The sequence below is a fragment of the Lates calcarifer genome, unplaced genomic scaffold (assembly GCF_001640805.2).
Source record: "Lates calcarifer isolate ASB-BC8 unplaced genomic scaffold, TLL_Latcal_v3 _unitig_1028_quiver_1004, whole genome shotgun sequence".
NCBI lineage: Eukaryota > Metazoa > Chordata > Actinopteri > Centropomidae > Lates > Lates calcarifer.
Window position 1 is genome coordinate 1 of NW_026115238.1, and position 21,305 is coordinate 21,305.

The 21,305-nt window shown below is 41.2% G+C and overlaps 2 protein-coding genes across 2 annotated transcripts; both read left to right on the plus strand.

Moving 5' to 3' along the window:
* Positions 1-108: 108 nt before the first annotated feature.
* On the plus strand, positions 109-12,263 carry LOC108885747 (catenin delta-1-like; the record flags this gene model as incomplete). Its single annotated transcript, XM_018680165.2, is given in 21 exon segments — positions 109-146; positions 149-190; positions 193-348; positions 351-361; positions 743-814; positions 1,714-1,864; positions 2,233-2,264; positions 2,266-2,344; positions 2,347-2,434; positions 4,178-4,295; positions 4,544-4,700; positions 6,155-6,172; positions 6,518-6,583; positions 6,708-6,835; positions 7,007-7,157; positions 7,289-7,484; positions 7,603-7,796; positions 8,459-8,506; positions 8,653-8,735; positions 9,562-9,616; positions 10,078-12,263. Coding segments are annotated over 21 exon segments (1,942 nt in total), but the record flags the coding sequence as incomplete, so codon positions are not given.
* A 125-nt stretch (positions 12,264-12,388) lies between these two features.
* LOC108885748 (uncharacterized) lies at positions 12,389-21,222 on the plus strand. Its single transcript, XM_051067021.1, has 7 exons — positions 12,389-12,546; positions 13,376-13,491; positions 13,602-14,656; positions 15,124-15,219; positions 16,200-16,701; positions 17,603-19,528; positions 20,389-21,222. Exons 2-7 carry the CDS (start codon positions 13,389-13,391, stop codon positions 20,700-20,702), a joined length of 3,996 nt encoding a protein of 1,331 aa, XP_050922978.1. The 5' UTR covers positions 12,389-12,546; positions 13,376-13,388; the 3' UTR covers positions 20,703-21,222.
* Positions 21,223-21,305: the final 83 nt, after the last annotated feature.

Below are 21,305 nucleotides of genomic sequence, written 5' to 3' on the forward strand. Positions count from 1 at the left end.
CAGTTATACGGCTCAGGTGTATAATTTCCCTATGTGTTTGTATGGGTAGATGTCTGTGTGTCGTCAGAAAGGCGTACATTCAGATTTTTTGCTTCCCTTTCTCCTCAGGAGTTACGAGGGCACCTTGGATGGTGACATGAGCGGTCCAGGGACATGTACTATTGGGGTGGAGGAGCGCCTCTGGCCCAGGGTGAAGAGGAAGCATGGCCTCATTGGACAGCACTCTAAGGAAAGGTCCGGGCCCTGGTGGTTGGCGTCAGCCAGAGCTGCCAGAGGTCATCGCCATGCTCAACTACAGGCTAGACCCGGTCAAGAGCAACGCAGCTGCATACCTGCAGCATCTCACTTACAGAATGATAAGGTAAGAGACACACATGTGCAAGCACAGTCTTAAAATTTTTAAAATGTAAAACTTGTATCCCACTACAGCGTTCATTAGGACCAGTTTCTCAGTCAACATTGCTGATTACAAACTTAATGCATATGTTTACAGTAACCAGGACAAGCTAGAACTCAACTCAACTCTAGCTAGCTAAGCAACTCCAGCTGGTTTGACAACAAGCAACTTTTACTCTTTTAATAAAAAGAACTGCAAAAAACAGTGTTGACAGGACATTTCTATATGAACTGCCCCCCCAAAGATTTCCAAGGATATAATATTGATTTGCTGAGCTGTTTAAAAACAGTAAACTGGACTTTACTTGACCCCCATCCACATCCACTGCTTATGTCGCTTTTCCAGGTGAAGTCTGATGTGCGTCGTCTGAAAGGCATCCCAGCTCTGGTTTCTATGCTTGACAACCCAAACAAAGAGGTCAGTTTGCATGGCTTTCAGTTCATTTTTACTTTGTTAGAAGTGTATTTATAATTGGACTAGGTGGGGTAAAAGTGAGGCTTATGGATGTACAGTAGTATATTTCTTATGTAATACTGAGACAATTCATTGGCCTGAGCCAAGTTGGAAGGACAACGTGAACGCGAAAACCTTAATATCAAGTGAATGAGAAATAAGCATTACGTATTTGAGTTCTCTTGGTTAAATCCTGGAGGTCAACATTTGTGCTAAAAAATGGTTTCGGCCAAAACATTCTGTGGTTTTTTTAATGATTCCCTTTCATTTAGGCCAAGCTGTGGCAAAGTTTTGCTGATGTTTGTATGGGCATTACCAAGCAAACCACATCATGCATTCCACTCTTGAAGCAAAGAAGCATCTTAACTTCACATTTTCATGCTCTACAGCCAATGACAAGTTTGTAGTCTGGGTGTGTGTCGGATGACTTGCTGACTGGAGAAATGGGTCAGACAGCAACTGCATCCTCGCAACCTTTTTAAGTGGTTCCAAAGACTCCACTCCACTTTGTGTGTGTGTGTGTGTGTGTGTGTGTGTGTGTGTGTGGTGTGTGTGTGGAAAGCTAAGAAACAAAATACGGACAGATTAAATGATGTTCATGAACTTGTGCTGAAATTAACTTTTGCTTTTTAGTGAAAATATGTAAGAAATGTGGCCTAATTCGCCAATAATTATAGGAAATTACTTGCATGAGTAGTCCTGCTGAGGCCCATGTCATTAGCATAGCGCAATCTAACTGTTATGAGGGCATGTCACTGTTTTCTACTACTATGCCAAATCCATGTATGTGAAATCCATGCTCCCTAAATGATTCTCTGTCATGACTGATCGCTCATTAAACTGTTAATGTCTTTCTGTTATAGGTTCACTACGCAGCCTGTGGAGCGCTAAAGAACATCTCATATGGCAAAGATCCAGACAACAAGATCGCCATCAAGAACTGTGATGGAGTGCCTGCTCTGATCAGGCTGCTGAGAAAGACCCACGACCAAGACCTCACTGACACTATCACAGGTAATAATATATAGATTTTTTTCAACACTCCAAAACCCATAGATACTTCATTTACTGCAATGTAAGGCTAAGGAAGGAGAAACTAGAACCATCACATAATAATCAATGAACTGATTGTCAAAATAATTATTTTTTTGTCTGTTGTCTAATCAATTGATAATGGATGAAACCATATACAGACTACTCCTATAGTTCATCTGAAATTCACAGACATGACATTCCACACAAATCTGGAGGTACCACTATCCATCTGCCAAGCTATGATTTTCTATAGGGCTATTTTTAAAGTGACAGTTGGCAAGAGTGCAAGTAAGCTGCATAACTAAAGTAGGCATTTTTGCATATTTTAAATTGTATGTTGTTCCCAGGGACGCTGTGGAACCTGTCGTCTCATGACTCCTGTGAAAATGGAAATTGTGGACCATGCACTGCACGCCCTCTCCGATGAAGTGATGGTGCCCCATTCAGGATGGGAGCGAGGAGCAATGGAGCAGGAGGCGGGGAGGAGAACTGCAAGCCCAGACACCTTGAGTGGGAGACGGCCCTCACCAACACAGCAGGCTGCTTGAGGTAGGGAGGAAAGGAAAGAAGGGAGGAAGGATGGAGGTAGAAAGCAGATTAGAGCTGTTTGATAAGGAAGGAGAGAGAAGGAGGGTGTGCTGATGAAGACGGAGAGATGAAAATGGAAAGATGCCAGCTCAGCAGACTGACAGCGAGCAGCGGGACGTGTAAAGGGAGGAAGGCAGCAATGAAGAGTTAACAGTTTAGAAGAGCAGGGAACACATCATGGAACGGTTTTAATGGAGAGGAAGGGAAGCAACTGCGTTCATGTGAAGCCTTTTGTCCCACTAATGATAAGAATCCTGATGTGTCCTTCCCAACCAGAATAAACTGGCCCATTTTACCAGAAATTTTGGCTATGTTTTAGAAACCTTTTAATAGATATTTGGTAATATCTGTATGATAACTGCAGTATAGCCTACTGTTCTAAAGCCACTGTTACAGTAGAAAGAAGCCCTCTCTTATTGCTAGCACATAGAAACAGAATATGTCATTTAATTTCATATACTTTGCATTAAAACACTTTTGGGTTAAATGTCAATCATTTATTAAAGCTGAAATTCTGGCTGAATTGAAGCCACAGTAACTGGTAAGTGAGATCAGGACAGTTGAAGAGTTTACAGGGGAGGGGAAGCAGAGGACAGTTAGGGCATTGACTTAAACAGTGTAAACAGTATGTTCTGGCCACCGGGTCTGTTATCTATGCATTCCCCTTGGACCACACGGTTAATTACAGTGTTTGCTTGTGTGTGTAGAAAAGTATGTGTGAATAACTTGGTAATCTTGACGACTTAAAAACTTTGGTATTTGCAGAAAGGGTCTGGACAGTATCATTCAGTTCACAGCATGACTATTATCTGGAGTCAGACTAGTCCTGCAAATTATTACTGACGCACATATTGATCTTCACTCATAAACATGCAGATGTTGCATTGTATATTGTATTAATTGTATATTATCAAGCACTTGTGGTTTGGTGTTGCATGCTTTAACTTACCTGTATTTTTGGTTTTTATACACACTCAACATCACAGCTTCCCCACACCACACTCCTGTATGATTCTCATATTTTACCTAAAAATTGCTGCTCCCTTAATGTGACATACGAAAGGTTAGTGGTGAGTTAGATGATCTAACACTGATTAATCCATCCTCCTCTGATGTTAGGACTGTACAACAGTCCTGATTTGATTTAGCCTTTATTTTAATATTATAAATGTTGGCCTACCGCAACATGTAAATAACCTTCCTGGACTGTGCAGTGAAGTGAAATCAGTGCCCCCTGCTGTGGAGGGGAGCGTGTCCTGTTATTGTGTGAGAGGGCGTGTCCATGAGGAAAAACAGGCCAGCAATCATTCCACAGACTTTTCTTCTTCGTGGCCCTTTCTTTACGTCCCTACATCAGTGAATTAAGAACTGACCGGTTCTCAGTTTTCCATACTTCCAGTTCTGTTAGATCTTTAAGTGGGACTGAGTCACAGAGCAATTGAAGAAATTGGTCCGGAGCTGTAACTTGATCTGGTCGAACTGTACTCTCTTTGTAAAGGAGCAATTTTAACAGGAGTTTCATTCAAACAGCTCTTGGGGGTGTGTTCAAGCATTGTGTGCAGGAATCCTTTTGTGGTGACTATTTCCTTTCCCCTTTAACCTCTTTAACTGCCTGGTTTATTTCTCCAGCCGTTCACACTGCTAATCCTCATTTTTGTTTTACATTCTTGTTTCCTATCCTTTCAACTCTTCACTCGTCTAAAGAAATGTGAGTTCGGAGCGAAGTGAGGCGAGGAGGAAGCTGAGGGAGTGCACAGGATTGGTCGATTCGCTCATGTACATTGTCCAGTCCCAGATCGACTGTAAAGATGTTGACAATAAGGTATGTGGTATGTATTTACTTGAAATTAAAGTATTTAGTTGACCCTTGTTTCCCAGTGTGGGACCAATAAAGTTTATCTTTTCAGTAGTAAAGAGTTCGAAATTAAGGCATATTCAAAGAATAATTGAAAACAGGTCATATAATTGTGACCAGGTGATTTGATGTACCTATAGTAAGAAATAGTTGAGAGTTTGTATTTAAATAATTCTTCATTTTTTCCTCCCATCTTTTCCCCTCCACCTTTGCAGTTGATAGAGAACAGTGTGTGTCTGCTGAGGAACTTGTCTTATCACGTGCACCGCGAAATCCCTGGCTGTGAGCGATACCAGGAGGCCGCGCCCATCAACCAGGGCCCCGCCCCCTCCAGCCAGAAGGGTGGCTGCTTCAGCTCCCGAAAGGGCAAAGGTCTGAGTGAGAGAGTGAGAGAGAGAGAAACATATACTGTATTTGTTCAGTCAGTAGGAGGATGATTTAGGATTGCAGTGATGTCACTGCTGTCAGCAGTGTCTTACTAGACTAATACTGACAGACACAAAGACGCACATAGACACTTAGACAAACAAGACCACTGGCTTGCACAAGAATGTTAGCAATTTCCCCAACTGAGAGGAAGCTCACGCTCTCTCCTGCTGCTCTGTTTGTGTTTCACTGAGAATATTGATTTTTTTTTTTCCTCACTGCACACCCCCTTTCTACTGTTTTGTGGCTTTGCCAGTGTAATTATAAAATTATTTTGAAGTGACAAAGACCATCTGTCAACATTCATATACAGTCAGATACTGTCTCCTGAGCTTTGTTTTTCAGATTTTCTTTTTAATAATGGAAATAATAATGTAATAAATCCATGAAGGCACTGAACAACCATGTACAATATACATTTTAGGGAAAAAAAAAAGACATTGAGGAATTAAAATAATGTAGGGCTGCAACAAAAGATTATTTTCATTATTGATTAATCTGACAATTATTTTTTTGATTAACAGATTAGTCGTTTAGTTTCTGAAATGCCAAAAAAGTGAAAAGATTCCCATCAGAATTTCCTAGAGCCCAGGGTGACATCTTGAAATGCTTATTTTGTTGGACCAGCCCTAAAGACATTCAGTTTAGAATGAAAATGAAAACAGAAAAGCAGCAAATTCTCACATTGTAGAAGATGAGTAAGAAATGTTTTGCATTTTGTCTTACAGAATTACTGAAGAGATTAATTGATCAGAATAGTTGTTGAATTTTTCTTTCTGATAATCAACTAATTGATTAATCACTTAAACGTTTCAGCTCTATAATACAAAAAAAAAAATAAATCAAGTAACCGGGTTTATTGTAATTATACAATCACTCTATGAAAGAGAAGACTGTATCAGAGTCTCTGACAAAGATGTGTCATTGGTGTAGTACACATGTCATTTCCTCGAGGGAGTCATCCCAAAGGGATCAATAAAGTCCGTCTAAGTCAAAGGAAATGTCTCAGTTCACTGGTAATCAGCTTATAGGTTAATTAAATAGCATTTCTGTTTAATAATTTAAATGTGTTATTTATAACTTATCATTTTCATGTGTCGCACAGAAATATGTCACAGCAACAACCTCTCAAACTGATACAGTACAGAATAGCAGGGATAGCTTGTGTGTGCTTTGATTTGCTTTGGTCTTCATGCTGGGCATGTCACAATACTGAGCCTGTGCGGTGACAGCTGTGCCATTGGGATGTAATTAGGTGTTGATTGGGTGGCTCAGTTATGGCTGCTTTCCTCTTACTTAAATGCTCTCTCTTCCTCCTGCCATTTTCTCTCCCTCCTCATCCTTTTTTTCTCTTCTTCCTCCTCTCCATTTTTCTCTCCCCTTTTTGTGCTGGGCTACAGATGAGTGGTTTTCCAAAGGTAAGCTCTTTACCTCTGTATGACTGCACTTTGCTTCCGCTGCCTGTTGTTATCTCAGTGTTAGCAGTGGTAGAGTAACTGTAGCTGAGCTAATAGATTCAAGTATTGTCTTAGAACTAACATGCATGCATCCGTCTCACTGTGAAAGTGAAGAATATGCATCTGTTTTTTTGTCAGTTTCTGTTTTCGCCTGACATCATATATTTAACCAAACCAAAAAATACTAACAGTAGATGTAGTTCTCTAAAATAAATCTGTTATAATAAGATATATATATATATATATATATCTATATATATATCTTTTTTAAGTTTCTAAGACTGTGATGTTGATGATTCCCTCCAGGTAGGAAAGACGAGGATGCAGCTGCAGATATAATAGACATTCCAAAGAGGACCACGCCTGCTAAAGGTAATGACAGTCAACACTCAATCTGCAATCTGCATTTTCTCATAATCTTTATGTACCTCCCGCCCCACTGACCCTTTCATACGTCTTTCCTACACTTCCCCCTCGTCCTCCTGTCCCCCTGTAGGCTATGAGCTGTTGTACCAGCCGGAGGTGGTGCGCATCTACACCTCTCTGCTAAAGGAGTCTAAGAACCCCACTGTGTTGGAAGCCTCAGCCGGAGCTGTTCAGAACCTGTGCGCCGGCCGCTGGACTGTAAGAACTGCTATCCATTATCGTCCTGTTACACTGTACAACACTGCCGCTCCTTGTGCTGAGTAACTACTGTCCCAGATTGTGGGGATAATCTACAAACTGTTGTAAATGTGTTGTATAGCCTTACAGCTGTCTAGTTTAATAATATACTGTATATATGTCTTTGTTTAGTATGGACGATACATCCGTGCCTTGCTGCGTCAGGAGAAGGGTCTACCCATGATGACTGAGCTGCTGGCCCATGGAAATGACCGAGTGGTCCGAGCCATGTCTGGAGCCCTCCGCAACCTGGCCATTGATGCGCGCAATAGAGATCTACTAGGTGAGGCTTTGTGTTTCTCTCAACAAGATAATAAAATATGTACAATGTGCTGTATAAATGGAGTACCAGAAAGATTTACTGTGTCAGTGTTTAATCGTGGTTTAATGTTTTAACCACTCCTGTGTTGTTAGGTAAACACGCGGTGCCTCACCTGGTGGCCAACCTGCCCGGTGGTGGTCAGAGTCAGCCTGTGCGAGCGCTGTCAGAAGAGACGGTGGTGTCAGTATTGAGCACACTTCATGAGGTGCTGGGCTCTAGCCTGGAAGCAGCCAAGACCCTCAGGGCCTCGCAGGGCATCGAGAGACTGGTGCTCATTAACAAGGATGGGTAAGGGCTGATAGAAGAGATACTTTTCTGTTTGGCAGTTTTGAATTACTCGCTCTCATTGTGGGTCTCCTTTTTTCATTTCTCTCTCTCTGCCTGTCCTGTCCACCGGGATCACCAGTAATCGCTCTGAGCGTGAAGTACGTGGTGCTGGCCTGGTGCTGCAGACAGTGTGGGGCTACAAGGAGCTGCGGCGCACTTTGGAGAAGGACGGCTGGAAGAAGACAGACTTCATGGTCAACCTAAACCCTCCCAGCAACAACACTAGAGCCAATGGAGGATATGAGGACAGTACTCTGCCGCTCATAGACAAAGGTCAGGAAGTGAAAGGGAAGCATGTGCATGTATAGTGCTGTTCAAGGCTGCAAGTCTCAAGTGTCCTCTGTCCTCAGACCTTTGTCTAAAGTATTGTCCATACAGTAGCATTAAACATTGGCTTTTTTTCTGTTGATGTCGTCACTTTTACCTGCAAAATACACAAAGATGACTTTTGCATTGCTTTACAGTTTATAATGCTAATGCTTGTTTCTATGTGTTGCATGAAGTTAAGAGTTAACTAAGAGTCTGAATTCATTCTTAAATGTTTGTCTCAACCTGCTTGGCATGCAAGACATTTATGGGTTTACCACACTGGGACATTTCAGATAATCCCAATTGAGTTTGTTTGTCACCACAATGTATATTTGATTTTCTTTTTAATATATTCAAAAGATCCTTTAAGCTCTTTGCCACTGACTTTAAAATTTCCTAACCCCACCCAGCACACACCAAACTAATGTGAAATACATATTTGCAAATACTAGCTGTCTCATGTCTGACACTCAGGAACACTTACAAAACACTCACACACCTACACACTTCACAGTCTTTGGCAGGAGATGCTCAGGCAGACATGTCTGAGGGAACAGAAACATTTAACTTTACAGAGAAACTGTGATGTTGATGCTTGCTGTGTTTGTGTCTTTTGATATACACAGGCAGCAAAGGGGACCGGGAAATGATTCCAGTGAATGACTTTGGACCAGGTGAGAGTGAGTGAAAACAGAAAAGACACATACGCCTGGACAGAATTAGCACGTGATTCATTTGATCTTAGCATGTCTAAAACAAACAAACACACACACACACACACACACTTACCTCTGGTTTACACATTTTTCTTCCTCTTAAGATGCCTACTCCACACTGGACCAGAGAGGGAGAAGGAACACTCTGGATAACACACTCGAACCTGCTGACAAAGATGCAGTACAGGTAAACACGGGCCACATGCACACCACATCCCTCACCCCTCACACACACATAGTCCTGCATGAGCATTACCTAATTCTCTTAATTCTAACAAACTCTACTACATACTTCCTACATGCCTTCCCTAACCCTAATATAACTTTAAGCACTGAAAACAGACTATTGTGAGGAATAATAAAACCATTAATTTTTTTTTACACCAGAGCAGTCCCTCACAGATTGTAATGCTTCATTATTTTCTACAAATTCTGTTTGTCTGTGCATCACCTTTTCTGGTGAATTCAGGAGTGTAGGCTCATATCAAGATAAAGAAAATGGGAGTTGTAGGGAAAAAACAGTTTAGTCATCTAGAAACTACACACCTTCTGAGGTTCCACATTTAATGATGATATACAGACCAGTGTCCTCACTTCCAGCTAAAAACGTAACCGTGTGAACGGACATGCTCTCACACACACCCACAGACAGCATGTCGATGCATGTCTTGTTTCACTGTGGTTGAAGTGTTTTGCACATAATTTCTCACAGGTGTTCTTTTTTTCCCCTGAAACATAACGTGACCCAACATTATACTAACCTGTTGTAACCCTTCTTTCTTTTCTCATCTGATGCCTTATTTCCCTCCACTTTTTTCTCTTCCGGTTTTGCTGTTCTGTGTTTCCCTCACTCTTACTTTTTCATGTTTAACCCCTCCTTCTTTACTTACCTCCTCCTCACCGTGTGCCTTGTGTCTCTCTCCCAATGTCTCTTTTGGTCTCTCTCTCCTTTGCTTTCGGCCTCTCAATCTATCACACACTCCTCCTCTCTATTTTTTGTCTCTCTCTCTCAGGGAGGGATGTATGGGGAGAGGCAGGCCTCTTTGCCTCTAATGGATTCTTATGATGGTTAGGCTACACCCACTGTCACACTGCATGTCAGCGCATGGTATGTGTGCCCCCCCCCCCCCGGCTGCTCCTCACAGCTCACTGTATGGCCTAATATTGTACAACTGTGACTAGTTGTGTGTTTGAGAGTGACCAGTGTTGTCAGTGAGCTTCCACTCTACTGTATTTGGACTGTTTTTTGCTCCCCCTGCTGGTGAAAAGTGTTAGTGATTTTTAGTTTTCTTGAGATGTGATTTTTTTTTTTTTTTTTTTCTCTGCACAGTTTTTGTGTGATTTTTGTCTAACATGTGGTGACTTTGTTGCCTGCAGCCACTGTTGTGTATTGTATTTTGTACTGTGGTTTTCTTTTTTTGAAAGCCTCTGCTCCAAATCAGAATTCTAAATGTGTGATTTTTTTTTTTTCCCGCTTCACGTTAGCTGCTACACATCATCAATTCCCACACTTCTGCTTTCTCTTGCAGAAAAACTGATAGTGTGCATCACAAGACGACAGCCTCCTCCCACCTACTGCCCTTGCTGAACTGACAACGTGGGACCACTACACTACCAATGGGAATTAAACTCCATCCTTTTACACTCGACACTTCTGTCTCTCCTTACTCTTTTTGCGGCTTCCCTTCTCTCTCTCTCCCTTTCTCTGTTACATTCCTCCATTCGCTGACTCACTTTTGAAACAACATGGACAACTGACGTGGATCTACGTTCCCTGTGGACAACCGGATGCGACACTACAACCACTTTAAGCTCTGCGAGTCCTTAAAACTCCAAAAAACAACAAAAAAAGCTAACCACTCCATCAGATATGGTGGCACCAACACTACATCTCCACACAAAAACACTATAACTTGCTTGGACAACACTAACGCTCTCTCTTCATCAAAAAGCAGAGACTGTGGCTTCATCTGAGGACTTTTGTAATTCTTGGAGGTTGGAGCATAGACTTATTAAACCATTATTAAACTAATTAAATGGAACTGTTGGGATCAGAACAGGACATTTTGTTGACATTTTACATAAATGGCTAATACTCTCTGTTTTGAAGAAACTGAGCGAATGTGTAATTTTCTCTCCTGATGGTTAAATACTACAAAAAAAAAGAATTTCCTACCATTGAGAAACCAATGTTTATCGATTAATCAGATACGTGTAAACTTTCTGCTTCTGTTTTGGTAGTGGTTGTTCCTCTTCTTGCTTTGCTTTGTACCACAGTAATGTACATGTGCCAAATGACACTGCTACTGCTGCAACTGCCAATACTGAATGCAAGAACTTCACACACTCAAGACTTTTTAACTGCAGCTACACTGAAAATTGTGTTTTGCTTTGTTTTGTATGCAGTTTGTGTCAGTGGCAGATCATTGCCAAGATGCATTGGGGGGGGGGGATTCTGCATTTTTCTGTATTTGATTGTGGTCTATAGATATAAGGGGACAGAAATAGAGCAGAGAAATTCTTCTACACCTTGGTGGAATAGACAGTAAAGTCTGTGCTACGTTCCTATCTTTCTGATAAATGTAAGCCCTGTAACTTTTTTGGGGAGACATCACAGGAATCAGTGGATGTGTTTCCTTTTATCCACAGGTCTGTAATCTTAAGAATGTGTACATACAAGACTGTCTCTAACAGTGGGCTAACTGGAGTGCCTCGCTTATTCAGGACAGGTCTGATGGATGTGTCCAACGTGACATTGGTAAACAATCAAGGTGTCTTTTTTCCGAGTAGGTCACTAATTGAGCATAATGTACATGGAAGTCATCAGTTTTCTATTCTGCAAAATAATGGAATATGTGAACTTGTATGTATGTAAGAGTTGATTTTTGTTATTGGGATTGGATTTTTATTGTTTTCTTTACGAGGTATAAAACTCTTGTTCTGTATAATTTACTGCTTCACAAACCCATACCCTACCTGGCTTTAAGACAACAGAACAGTACATGGGAGAAGACACAGTATTGTCTGTTTTGGCCCACGTTGCTTTAGTACAGTGCTTGTTCTGTAGAAGAATGCATACTTTTAGTGTCGAGATGTAGATACTTATTGAGTGGACAATTAAAATAGGCACTAGGGGAGTATAATGCGTGCCCCCCCCCCCCTAAAAAAAAACAAAAACAAAAAAACTTAGTTTTCCATGCAAATTGAAAAACACTACAGAGGAGGCCTCATTTTCTCAAAGTAACAAGTTGCCTTCAAGAGTGGACTGACTAAAAGAGAACCGAGAGGAGCAAGGGTTGTGGTAGAAAATCTGTGTAAGGAGGCATAGATCAGAATTTTGCTATTAGATAAGTGGAGGAAGAAATAAGCACATTAAAACTATATATACAAGAGAATATTTGTTAATTTTAATGATTTTATGTATTTCTTTTTTTATATTCTGATTTGGGTTTAATTGTTTTGGGTGCTCTGGGTGAACGCATATGCAATCAGTTTTACTGTTGATTGAGTTTATGTCTTAATTAAATGCAAAATAAGTTAGCTAAACAAAATCCTCCAAGAGTCATCAGATACTGGAACACTAATGGAAAAAATCTGATTCTGGACTACACCTTAATATCTTTGCCTTGGCTCTTAAAATTGCACATTCTCATTTATGAATGAATTATGTAACTAGCAATACTGTTTTTAATAAAAAAGAAAATGATTTCTCGGAGCCTTTGTTTTCGTTTGCCTCTAGATCACACTGTAAACAATCCGTGAGAAGAAGTTCATAATGGAAAGAGAGGAGACTTGCTTCAGTGCTGTTTTCGTTGTTGACACGAGCGACCAGTAGGTGTCGCTGTCAGTCAGCGACTCAGTCGCTTAGATGTGACAACAGTGCGGGAGACATGTTAATACTTCTTTGAGTTTGCCTTAGATGTTTAAATTTCGTGTTCTAATTTGGATTATAGTTTAGTTGCCCGAAACACGGCCGCTCGTGCAACAGAAAAATACAGGTGAGTATAATTTTCAAGCTACGAAGCTTTAGCTGCCGTGTGTGACTAAAGTTAGTGTTAGCTTGATCGCTTTGAGCTGAGCTGACAGTTGAAACGGGATTAATTTAACCGTCATTCTAATCGACAACAATATCAAACCGCTATTTAGGAATGAGGTGGATATTACACTTTTGTTTAATTTGTCGAATAGGGGGTTTCTGTCATTTTTCTGCTAACCACGTAACTAGCTATTAGCAACATTGGTCACACTTTGATCCTCAAAATCATCGAGAAAATAGTTTGTCAAATTGTACCATGTAGCTAAAGCTAACATAAAATAGATAAACAGAAGTAAATATATACTAAAGTAAAACGTCAGACTGTATTTTAACATCAAGTTCACCAGGTTAACGTTTTGCGTGCGCAGTCCTGCTCACCCACGTGCAGCATAGCCCCCTACCAGCTATCCGGTTTGAGGAAAGACTGTCACGTGAACCGAGCAGTGCTGAGTTTCTGCCATGTTTTAGTAAAGTCGTAGAGTGTGTTCACATTGGTACACGCCACCTAACAGGATCCGTTGTCTTCGGAAGAAGGTCCTCAAAATCTAGTAAAGAGGTACTGCTGTTTGTATGAAAAAAACGATTAAAAAATATATTAAAATGAGATGACTGATGAATAGTAAACTCAAATCAGGGGCGAAAGTTGAGCACTAGGCAGAAGTAAACAGGTAGGTTTTGAGTGGATGTGCCACTGTTGCCATCAATACTGTGTATCCTTCTGTGTGTGTCTTTCACGAAAGTTTTAAGCATTATCCAAATCCGTCCTGTCTCCTGTCCTCCCTTTCTCCAAGTGCCCATGTGGACATGCAGAGGTACTGGTGGCCAGGTTATGAGATGCAGCTTCTGGCAGAGCTGCAGAGACAACAAAACAACGCCCAATTCTGTGATACCCTGTTACAAACTGAGGGTGAGGGTGAGCTATGTAGATGATAACACAGTGCTGACATTGCATACCTGAAGGTTTGAATTCAGTGGAAACAAAATATTTTTTTTCTCCATCTACTCCTTTTTGTAAAGGTATCTCAGTGCCAACCCACAGTTGCATCCTTGCAGCTCTCAGCCCTTACCTGTCTCAGAAGCTGTCAGCCTCCCCGTCTCCTCCGTCCGGCCAGAAGCATCGGCTCCAGCTCCAGCCTGTGAAGGCCCAGACCCTGTTGAAGCTGGTTGGTCTGCTGTATTCTGGGCAGCTGGAGGTAAAAGGAAGCGTTGAACATGATGACGTGTTGGCTGTAGCCCGCCAGTTTGGGATTGCAGATCTTGTAGAGGGGCAGAAAGATGAGGGGATGAATGTGGCAGAACTCCAAGAGAAGAGGCGGAGTCTCGGGCGTTTCAGAGAGAATGGCCGTCAAGCCGAGGAAAGCAGATGGAGGGATGAAAACAGGAAAATGCAGGATGCACAAGTTCAGGCTGAGATGGTTGGAAGGAGGGATACAGATTCTCCAATTGAAAAGAGAAGTTGTATATCTATAGGAACACAGACTGTTAAAGCTGGTGAAAAGTCAGTGGGCAGTTTTATTATTCTGTCCGGCCAAGCTACCCCTCTGTCCCCAGAGTCTGAACTCAAAGCTCAAAGCTTGGATTTTTCTGTCATGTTGCAACCCCAAAGCCTCACACTTGATAAACAGTTTTGCTCCACTTCTTGCCCAGGCATTTATAGTATGGACAAGGGAGCACCAAGCGATGGAGAGTCTCCATTAAACCAATCCTCTGGCTGTGTAATAAATCCCACATCAACTCCAGCTTTGTTTGGTGAGACGTTGACCTTCCCCATTTCACTTATTGATGACTCAGAGTCCCCAAGTCGTGAGGAGGGCAGCGGCCACCAGCAGTCATCTGAGTCCGGGGACAGTCTACAGGCCTTGGCTGAGGAAAGAACAGAACTGGAGAATGGAAAAAGAAATGGCATGACAGCTGACGACAGAGGAGATACAGAGCAGCCAAGCCAGGCTGACATAGATGAGATGCCAGGAGAAGAAAGCACAAAGTCTACAGTGAGGCATGTTGGCACGAAGAACATGGCCAAGATGAAAGAGATGCAGCAGATGATGGAGACCACACAGATCTCTATCAGGGTAAGGAGAGAGAATTGCATTTTTTCACGTAGAAAATAACCTGGAATGCATCCCCTTTATAGTAAGTTGTGTACATAAACCTTAAGGCTACTGTATATTAGGTGAGATTACCAAGTGATTGTAAATTATGCTTCACTATGTCCAAATTGCAAAATTACACCGCAATAGACAAAAGTGTTGCAAGTCATGTTACATAATGTTTGAACCTAATGTTTTTTCTTTCAACATGAGGCTAAGATATCATATTGTTTGGTTGCGACTTCCTGGTGTAGTGTTGACGTCTCTGTTTCCCATCGAGTGCAGTCACCACAGTAAAGGTGGCTTGACAGTTCTATGACAGAATTGTCCTGGCTCAGCTGTGATGTGATTTGTGATGTCCTCAGACTGTCATGATGTGTGTGTGGGAAGACTCCTGTTTATCTTTGTGCTGTCATCATCATCACTGTGTTTTCTTCCCTCTTGTGCAGGTGAAGCTGAGGAGGAGGACTAAAGGAGAAGTGTGGGAGGTGGTGAGCATGCGAGATGCAGATGAGACCTTGTCAGTTCTTGCCTCCCTGAGACAGGTAGTTATGAATGGTGATGAAAAAATTAATATATTATAAATATAACTACTTACTTACTTCTTGTCAAGTGCAATAAATACTTGAGAATTTCTCTTGGTGGTGCAAGGACAGAAAAAACAAGAATAGCTCATTTTAGTACTTACTTAGCAATGATATGGCAACAGGAAGACATGTTAAAGACATATCATACATGCACTGTGTATACATTAAAACCACTGGATAATATGACTCCTTTTTCTAAGTGGTCATTTACATTTTAAATTGTTGTATAGCACTTTGTGAAACCTTTTTTATGAAATTTGCACCAAACAGAGTGAAAGTGAAAGTGCTTTTTTTTTCATTTTGCTTTAATGATGCCACTGATTCTAATAATATATTCTGCTAGTAAGCCTGAAAACACCATTTCAACAAAAATCTGAGCAAAATGTATTATATAAAATGTAGCTGTCTTGTTGCATGGAGAAAGAATGAGAGGGTAAGTGTTAAGTGTAAGAATATGCCATAGGCAGATTTACTATGCAACATACTCTGACTGTGATCCACAACCAGCAGTCGTTACATCCTGGTAGAGGTGATACAGGTTCTTGGGAAAGCATTGTTGGCAAAATAGAAGGTTGTGGAGAGTGCTTTGAGTAAACATGCTGAAGTTTTGGGAGAAATCATAAAAGATTAAATTAACTAGCATAAAAATCTAGGTGAAAATAGATTTTTTAAAATGCCATTTGCAGCACAAATGAACATTTCAGTAGGAAGCTGATGCATAATCAACAGTTGATTTTTTTTTTTCTCTTCGTTTTGCTTCTACTGAAAGCATTTTGTGAGCTTTGAAAGAGGACCTTGTTTACTGCTAACTGTAGCGACAAGTGTCTTCTTAACCCAGGACACAACATGTGTGAGCCTCAAGTAAAGCCAATGGAAAGAGTAATATTTTAAGCACTGTCAACTTAAATGTGTCTCATCTCTTGTTCATCTTTCTATAGGATGGCTGCCACCACAAAAGGCCAGAGACAGACCTTTCAGACATTCCTCTTCCTCCCTCCCTTGTCCAGCCAAACCCAATACAGAAACCAGAATGGCATATTCTTCAACCTGTTACCAACTCCCTCACATCACCACTTCACCCCAACACCTCCTCTGACTCCCAGCCACCCTCTAGTGACTGCTTCACCCCAAACCAGAACGATGGCCTCAAGGCAGCTCCAGTTCTGCAGCATCAGGACTCTGTAGAGGAGTCTGATGAGCAGATAGAGAGGCTGTTGGAAGACATCATGATGGGCATCAATATCCTCCCCAACTTGGAGAGGGACTTCAAGAAGTCTCATCACCTTCAACTGAGCCATGACGGAGTACTGAATATTTCCCAAGACCCAGTTACACAGAACGATGCAGGGCACAATCAGATGCATGCTGCTGTCAGTGCAGCAGGGTGTGTGTTTAACCAGGATTTGGGTTCACAAACTTGCAACTCATCAGCAGATACAGGTATGTAGATGCATTAGTTTTCTGCAAATTAGTTTTTCTTACATAACAAAACAGGTTTTCTGAACCATAATATAAAGGTATTGAAATTATTGTCCATCAGTTCTTTGATCTTTTTATTTTTTCCCTCTGTAACTTGTCAAAATAGATTCCTCGGGATAATTTCACACATAGAGGAAAACCTGTTACCAGTTTGTTTTATTGTCCTTTATTTGATTCCATCAGTACTGTGAAGAAATATGATTATGTCACATAAAGTTATCCCTCCTCCATGTTTAAACATGTTAAGGCAAAAACCATTTTTTTCAACCTGTAATATTTCCCAGAAATATGGCCAGTGTGACAATGGGTCATGGTAACTTGCTACCTCTGTTGTGGAGATACCAGGGAAATGAGGACTCACACAAAACCCTGTATATCAGGAAAGCAGTGCGGGCCTGCTACAGCTTTCCAAATATGCATGATTTTTATGTGAATCATCCAAGCACCAAGCCAATAACATCAAATGACTTGTTTTGTCTCAACAACAAGGCATTCTACCACATGAGACAAGGGGAAACAAATTCCTCACAACTGAGAATCAGATTTGACATATATTGATTAATTGTCAAAAAACTGGTTGCGGATTTCATTTTCATTAACTAATGGTTTAAGCTCTAAATTTAAACTGAGAACTTTCCCTTAAATGTTCTTTCTGTTTCATGCTTTTCAGTCCTACATTCGATGAGCACTTCTTATTTTATCACACCAACAGACTCAGTTGAACCTGATCTCAGTCTCAGTCCACAATCTAAATGCCCACATTGTCAGTTTCATGCTACACAAAACCCCCATCCTAACATCAATCACCTCAGCTTTGTTAATTCAAGATGGATTGATTGCAGTCTTTACACTTGTTGTGCAGGTATCCATTGTTGTTTCACAGTTCAGAACCAGTCCAGCTGCTCAAGCCTTTCCTCTGTACTGCCAGATGCTGCGGTAATCCAACAACGGCAGGAGTGCTCTCCACACTATTATTCATCTGTCAGATCCATGTGGCAGAGTGATGAAATGAGCCATCAGAACATGCCGTTATCCAAAAGTCAAGAATGTCCACATCTTGACGCACCTACAACAAGATCAGTCATACCCTCAGCTTTCTTCTCTTCTGGGCAGAAACTACATTATCCAGCATTATGGGACCTGTCCTCACAAGACAGTCAGCACAATCTTGAGTTTTTACCTCTGAAGAATGGCAATGAGACACAGTCCATGCATACTACTGTCCTGTCTATACCTTGCATGGACGATTTGCGGCTTCCTCAATGTCTCTCTCCATTAGAGCCTTGCACTTCAGCGACAAAACATCAGCCTGTCCCCAACAACCCCGTGAACCTTGGTAATAAAGTTCAGCAACAGCCATCTCTACATGGGCGACCTTGGCTGACAGAAAACCCTGGATCGCTAAAATTTCCCCTGAGTGCCATCACTTGCAAAGAAAATAAAAGTATGTCTTTACCACAGGATACTAACTACAACTGTTTGTCAAAGCACCGGCAGGAACATCTGGAGTTGAATCGACAAAATGAGGGTATCTTGGCAGAATCTTGTACTGTGAAAGAGGTGGAAGAGAGAGAAACGCTATCTTCTGTTCAACCAAATGCTGCAGAACTGAAATCTGACCCAAGGAAGATGAAGGAAGACAACACAGCTGGGAATACAATGGCACCTAAAAGGAGGACAAAACGCACCAGTCATCCACAAGATGCTGCCAGTTCTCTCTTGGCATACAAACATGTAAAAATCGGTGATGGAACAAAGAGTCAAATCAACTTGAGTGTTTGTCAAGTCAGTTTATCAAGCAACAATGTACTTGCCAAGGAAAGAGGAATGGCCACCAGCTCTATGAACATTCTATCCAAACCAAATCAGCAGTCACTTGTCACAGAGAGCTTGAGAGAGAAACCCCGAATATCTGTGGCGAATACTGCCCAAACTCGGATCAGAACCAGGGGTTTTTTGAAAAAAACTGAAAAGTCACCAAGTGACACAAGCCCAGAAGATTCTTTAGTTGCAAAACCTGGGGCCTATAGAGCTCAGACGGCAAATAAACAAGGAGTCACAAACCAGAAACGTGGAAGACCACCAAAAACAAAACTTAAAGATCCTATCCCTCCGAACAACAATCCTGCTCTCCCTGAAAAGATGGGCTCTAATGAAGAAAGTCAGCAGAAAATGGACAGGAATTTGCCAAAAGAGGATTTAGAAAAGGGGGACAAAACAAAGCAGAAGTGCAAAAAAAGGAGGCTGAATAGAAGCACAGAGGAGGGGGTAATTCCACCAAAGAAGACCATAAGCATTGAGAGCACTGACAAGCCTGATGCAGGTATCAATGACATAATCCCAGACGTAAGAAAACTTGGGGCATCCAAATGGCCACAGATGGTCACTCTGAAGGAGTTTCAGAAGCTTATTAAAAGGCAACACTCAAAAACAAGGAAGTTAAAAGAAAGCCAGGAAACAAATGGAACTGTAAAAGATGCAGAAAGTGAAGGGATGGTGAACAGAGACAGCACATACAAGGAATCAGCTAAAGACAAAGAGATGGACATAGACATCACTCAGCCTCAAGACCGGGTCGGGAGTGAACAGTCTCCGGTCATTAGTGTCACAGTTGATAAAAATCACAATCAAGTTTTCAGCGAATCAACAGATGGCACAGACAGCTCTACTAAGAAGACCAGTTTTTTGTGTGGTGGAAACCAACCAGTGTTTTCCTTTGATGACCTGGAAGAAGTGGTGGCCAAGTTAGCAGCAGAGAGGGAGCAACCACTGATGAATCTTTATGAAGGTAAGGTGTTCTGATAGTCAGGGTTGATTAGTGGTAGATTCTGAAGCCCTATTTTTCTGTGTACATTGAAAGTAAACATTATATATGACCACTGAATATTTTTCATTGAGTTTATTGGTTAGACAAAGAGAACATGTTTTCTTAAAACCACCAAAATGAGAAAAGTCCCTGTTTTGGTGCCATCTGGTGGTAAATGAAAGAATGACATTGAGCGATAGCAATAAATACAAAAAACTTCAATTGTGATGATGTTGGGCTAGTTTTCTGAAAAGCTCCTAAACTGAAGAGAAATAATGCCCTGCGTCAAGTTTCGGTGGAACCCTGTTCAAAGGCTTTGTTCACCCAAATTACAAAAGTAAAAGTATCAGTACAACAATGTAAAAACACTCCAATACACCGCACTTAAAAGCTGTATACTCAAGCTTGTTAAACTAAAAGTACAGAGGTACTAGCAGCACAATGGTCTAACCAGGTCTCAGCAGTGAAAGTGATGGTTCTGCAATATAATGTCCCCAGTAAGTGATATTATTATATATGACGTCTGGTTAACTGCCCTACCTCTGTTAAGGATGGGGGCTTATAGATCACAAGCCATATAGGTCGGAAACCATTGGTTTAATCCAGTACATCCAGTTTTTAAAAATTTTTTATGCAAAATCTCAATCTGAAAAGAAACTTGTAACTCCAGCTGTCAAATTCATGTAGTGTCACAGTATTCCCCTCTTAAATTTGGTGGAGTAGATGTTTAAGTAGAAAAATGGAAATAGTCAAGTAACGTACAAGTACCAAGTGGTTCTTGAGTAAATGTACTGTACTTAGTTAACCTGGATGTATTTTAATTCCTTTGTGTTTTGTAACAGGAACAGCCTGTGATGTCATCAACAATGAAGGCTTGTCTCACAGTGACACTCACCTGCCTCAGTTAAACAAACCATGGCATCACAACTTGTACACCCGGACACCTGAGAGAACTGGTCCACCTCTGCCAGGTGCCGGTGGGATTGTGTCAGGCTGCGATCAAGAGGAAGAGGAGGAAGTGGAGGTGGACGTTCTGCTTTACTCCCCAGTCAAAGTGCCTCAGACCGGGGAGCGTGAGGATGGTCTCATCAACACAGAGATAACTCTAGATGAAGACGAGGAGGAAGATGTGAATGAGATCGATGTGACGGGATGAGGCTGAATAACCTTTGTATATGTGCATAGTTTTAGAATATATTGTGTGTCTAGTTCAGCACTTTTGGTGTGCCAAACCTAATGTTCTCTCTGTTCTGGTTTTATTTATGTTCACAGAGATGTGAGGCAATGTATAATAGATTTTTACATCCTTCCTTTTCTGTTACTTTTCATCATCAGTCAGTGTCTAGCAGTCATAAGCTCTGTACATTTAAAAATCACAGGTTGATTGCATTCATTTAGTTCAATATACAAGGTTGGAATGGTTGTTTAATTTTCATTAATGATATGAAAAGGCATTGATACAAGTCTGAAAGGAATCATTAATGTTTACATTTAATGTTTGTCAGTTTTATTCATTTTACATTCTGAGTGAAATTTGAATTGTCAGACTGATTAAAGTAGAAAGCACTTCTGTAAGTAACTACTGTAAAGAATATTTTATTTTGAGCCTGTTTGTGTAAAGTGCATGGCGTTTTATGTAAATGAGACTACATAATTATGGTTTATTAAAGAAACAGTCTGCCTTTTCATCAGTGTGTTTTCCACTTACAAACAGCACCGAGGTTGTTGTCCTCACTACGGGCGCCAGGGGGCACACTTT

Excerpts from the sequence above, each read along its gene's own strand:
- LOC108885748 (XM_051067021.1), top strand. The coding sequence starts at position 13,389 with ATGCAGAGGTACTGGTGGCCAGGTTATGAGATGCAGCTTCTGGCAGAG. Across the intron at positions 16,702-17,602 it reads CAACTCATCAGCAGATACAG|GTATCCATTGTTGTTTCACA; the intron begins GTATGTAGATGC and ends CTTGTTGTGCAG. Across the intron at positions 19,529-20,388 it reads ACTGATGAATCTTTATGAAG|GAACAGCCTGTGATGTCATC; the intron begins GTAAGGTGTTCT and ends GTTTTGTAACAG.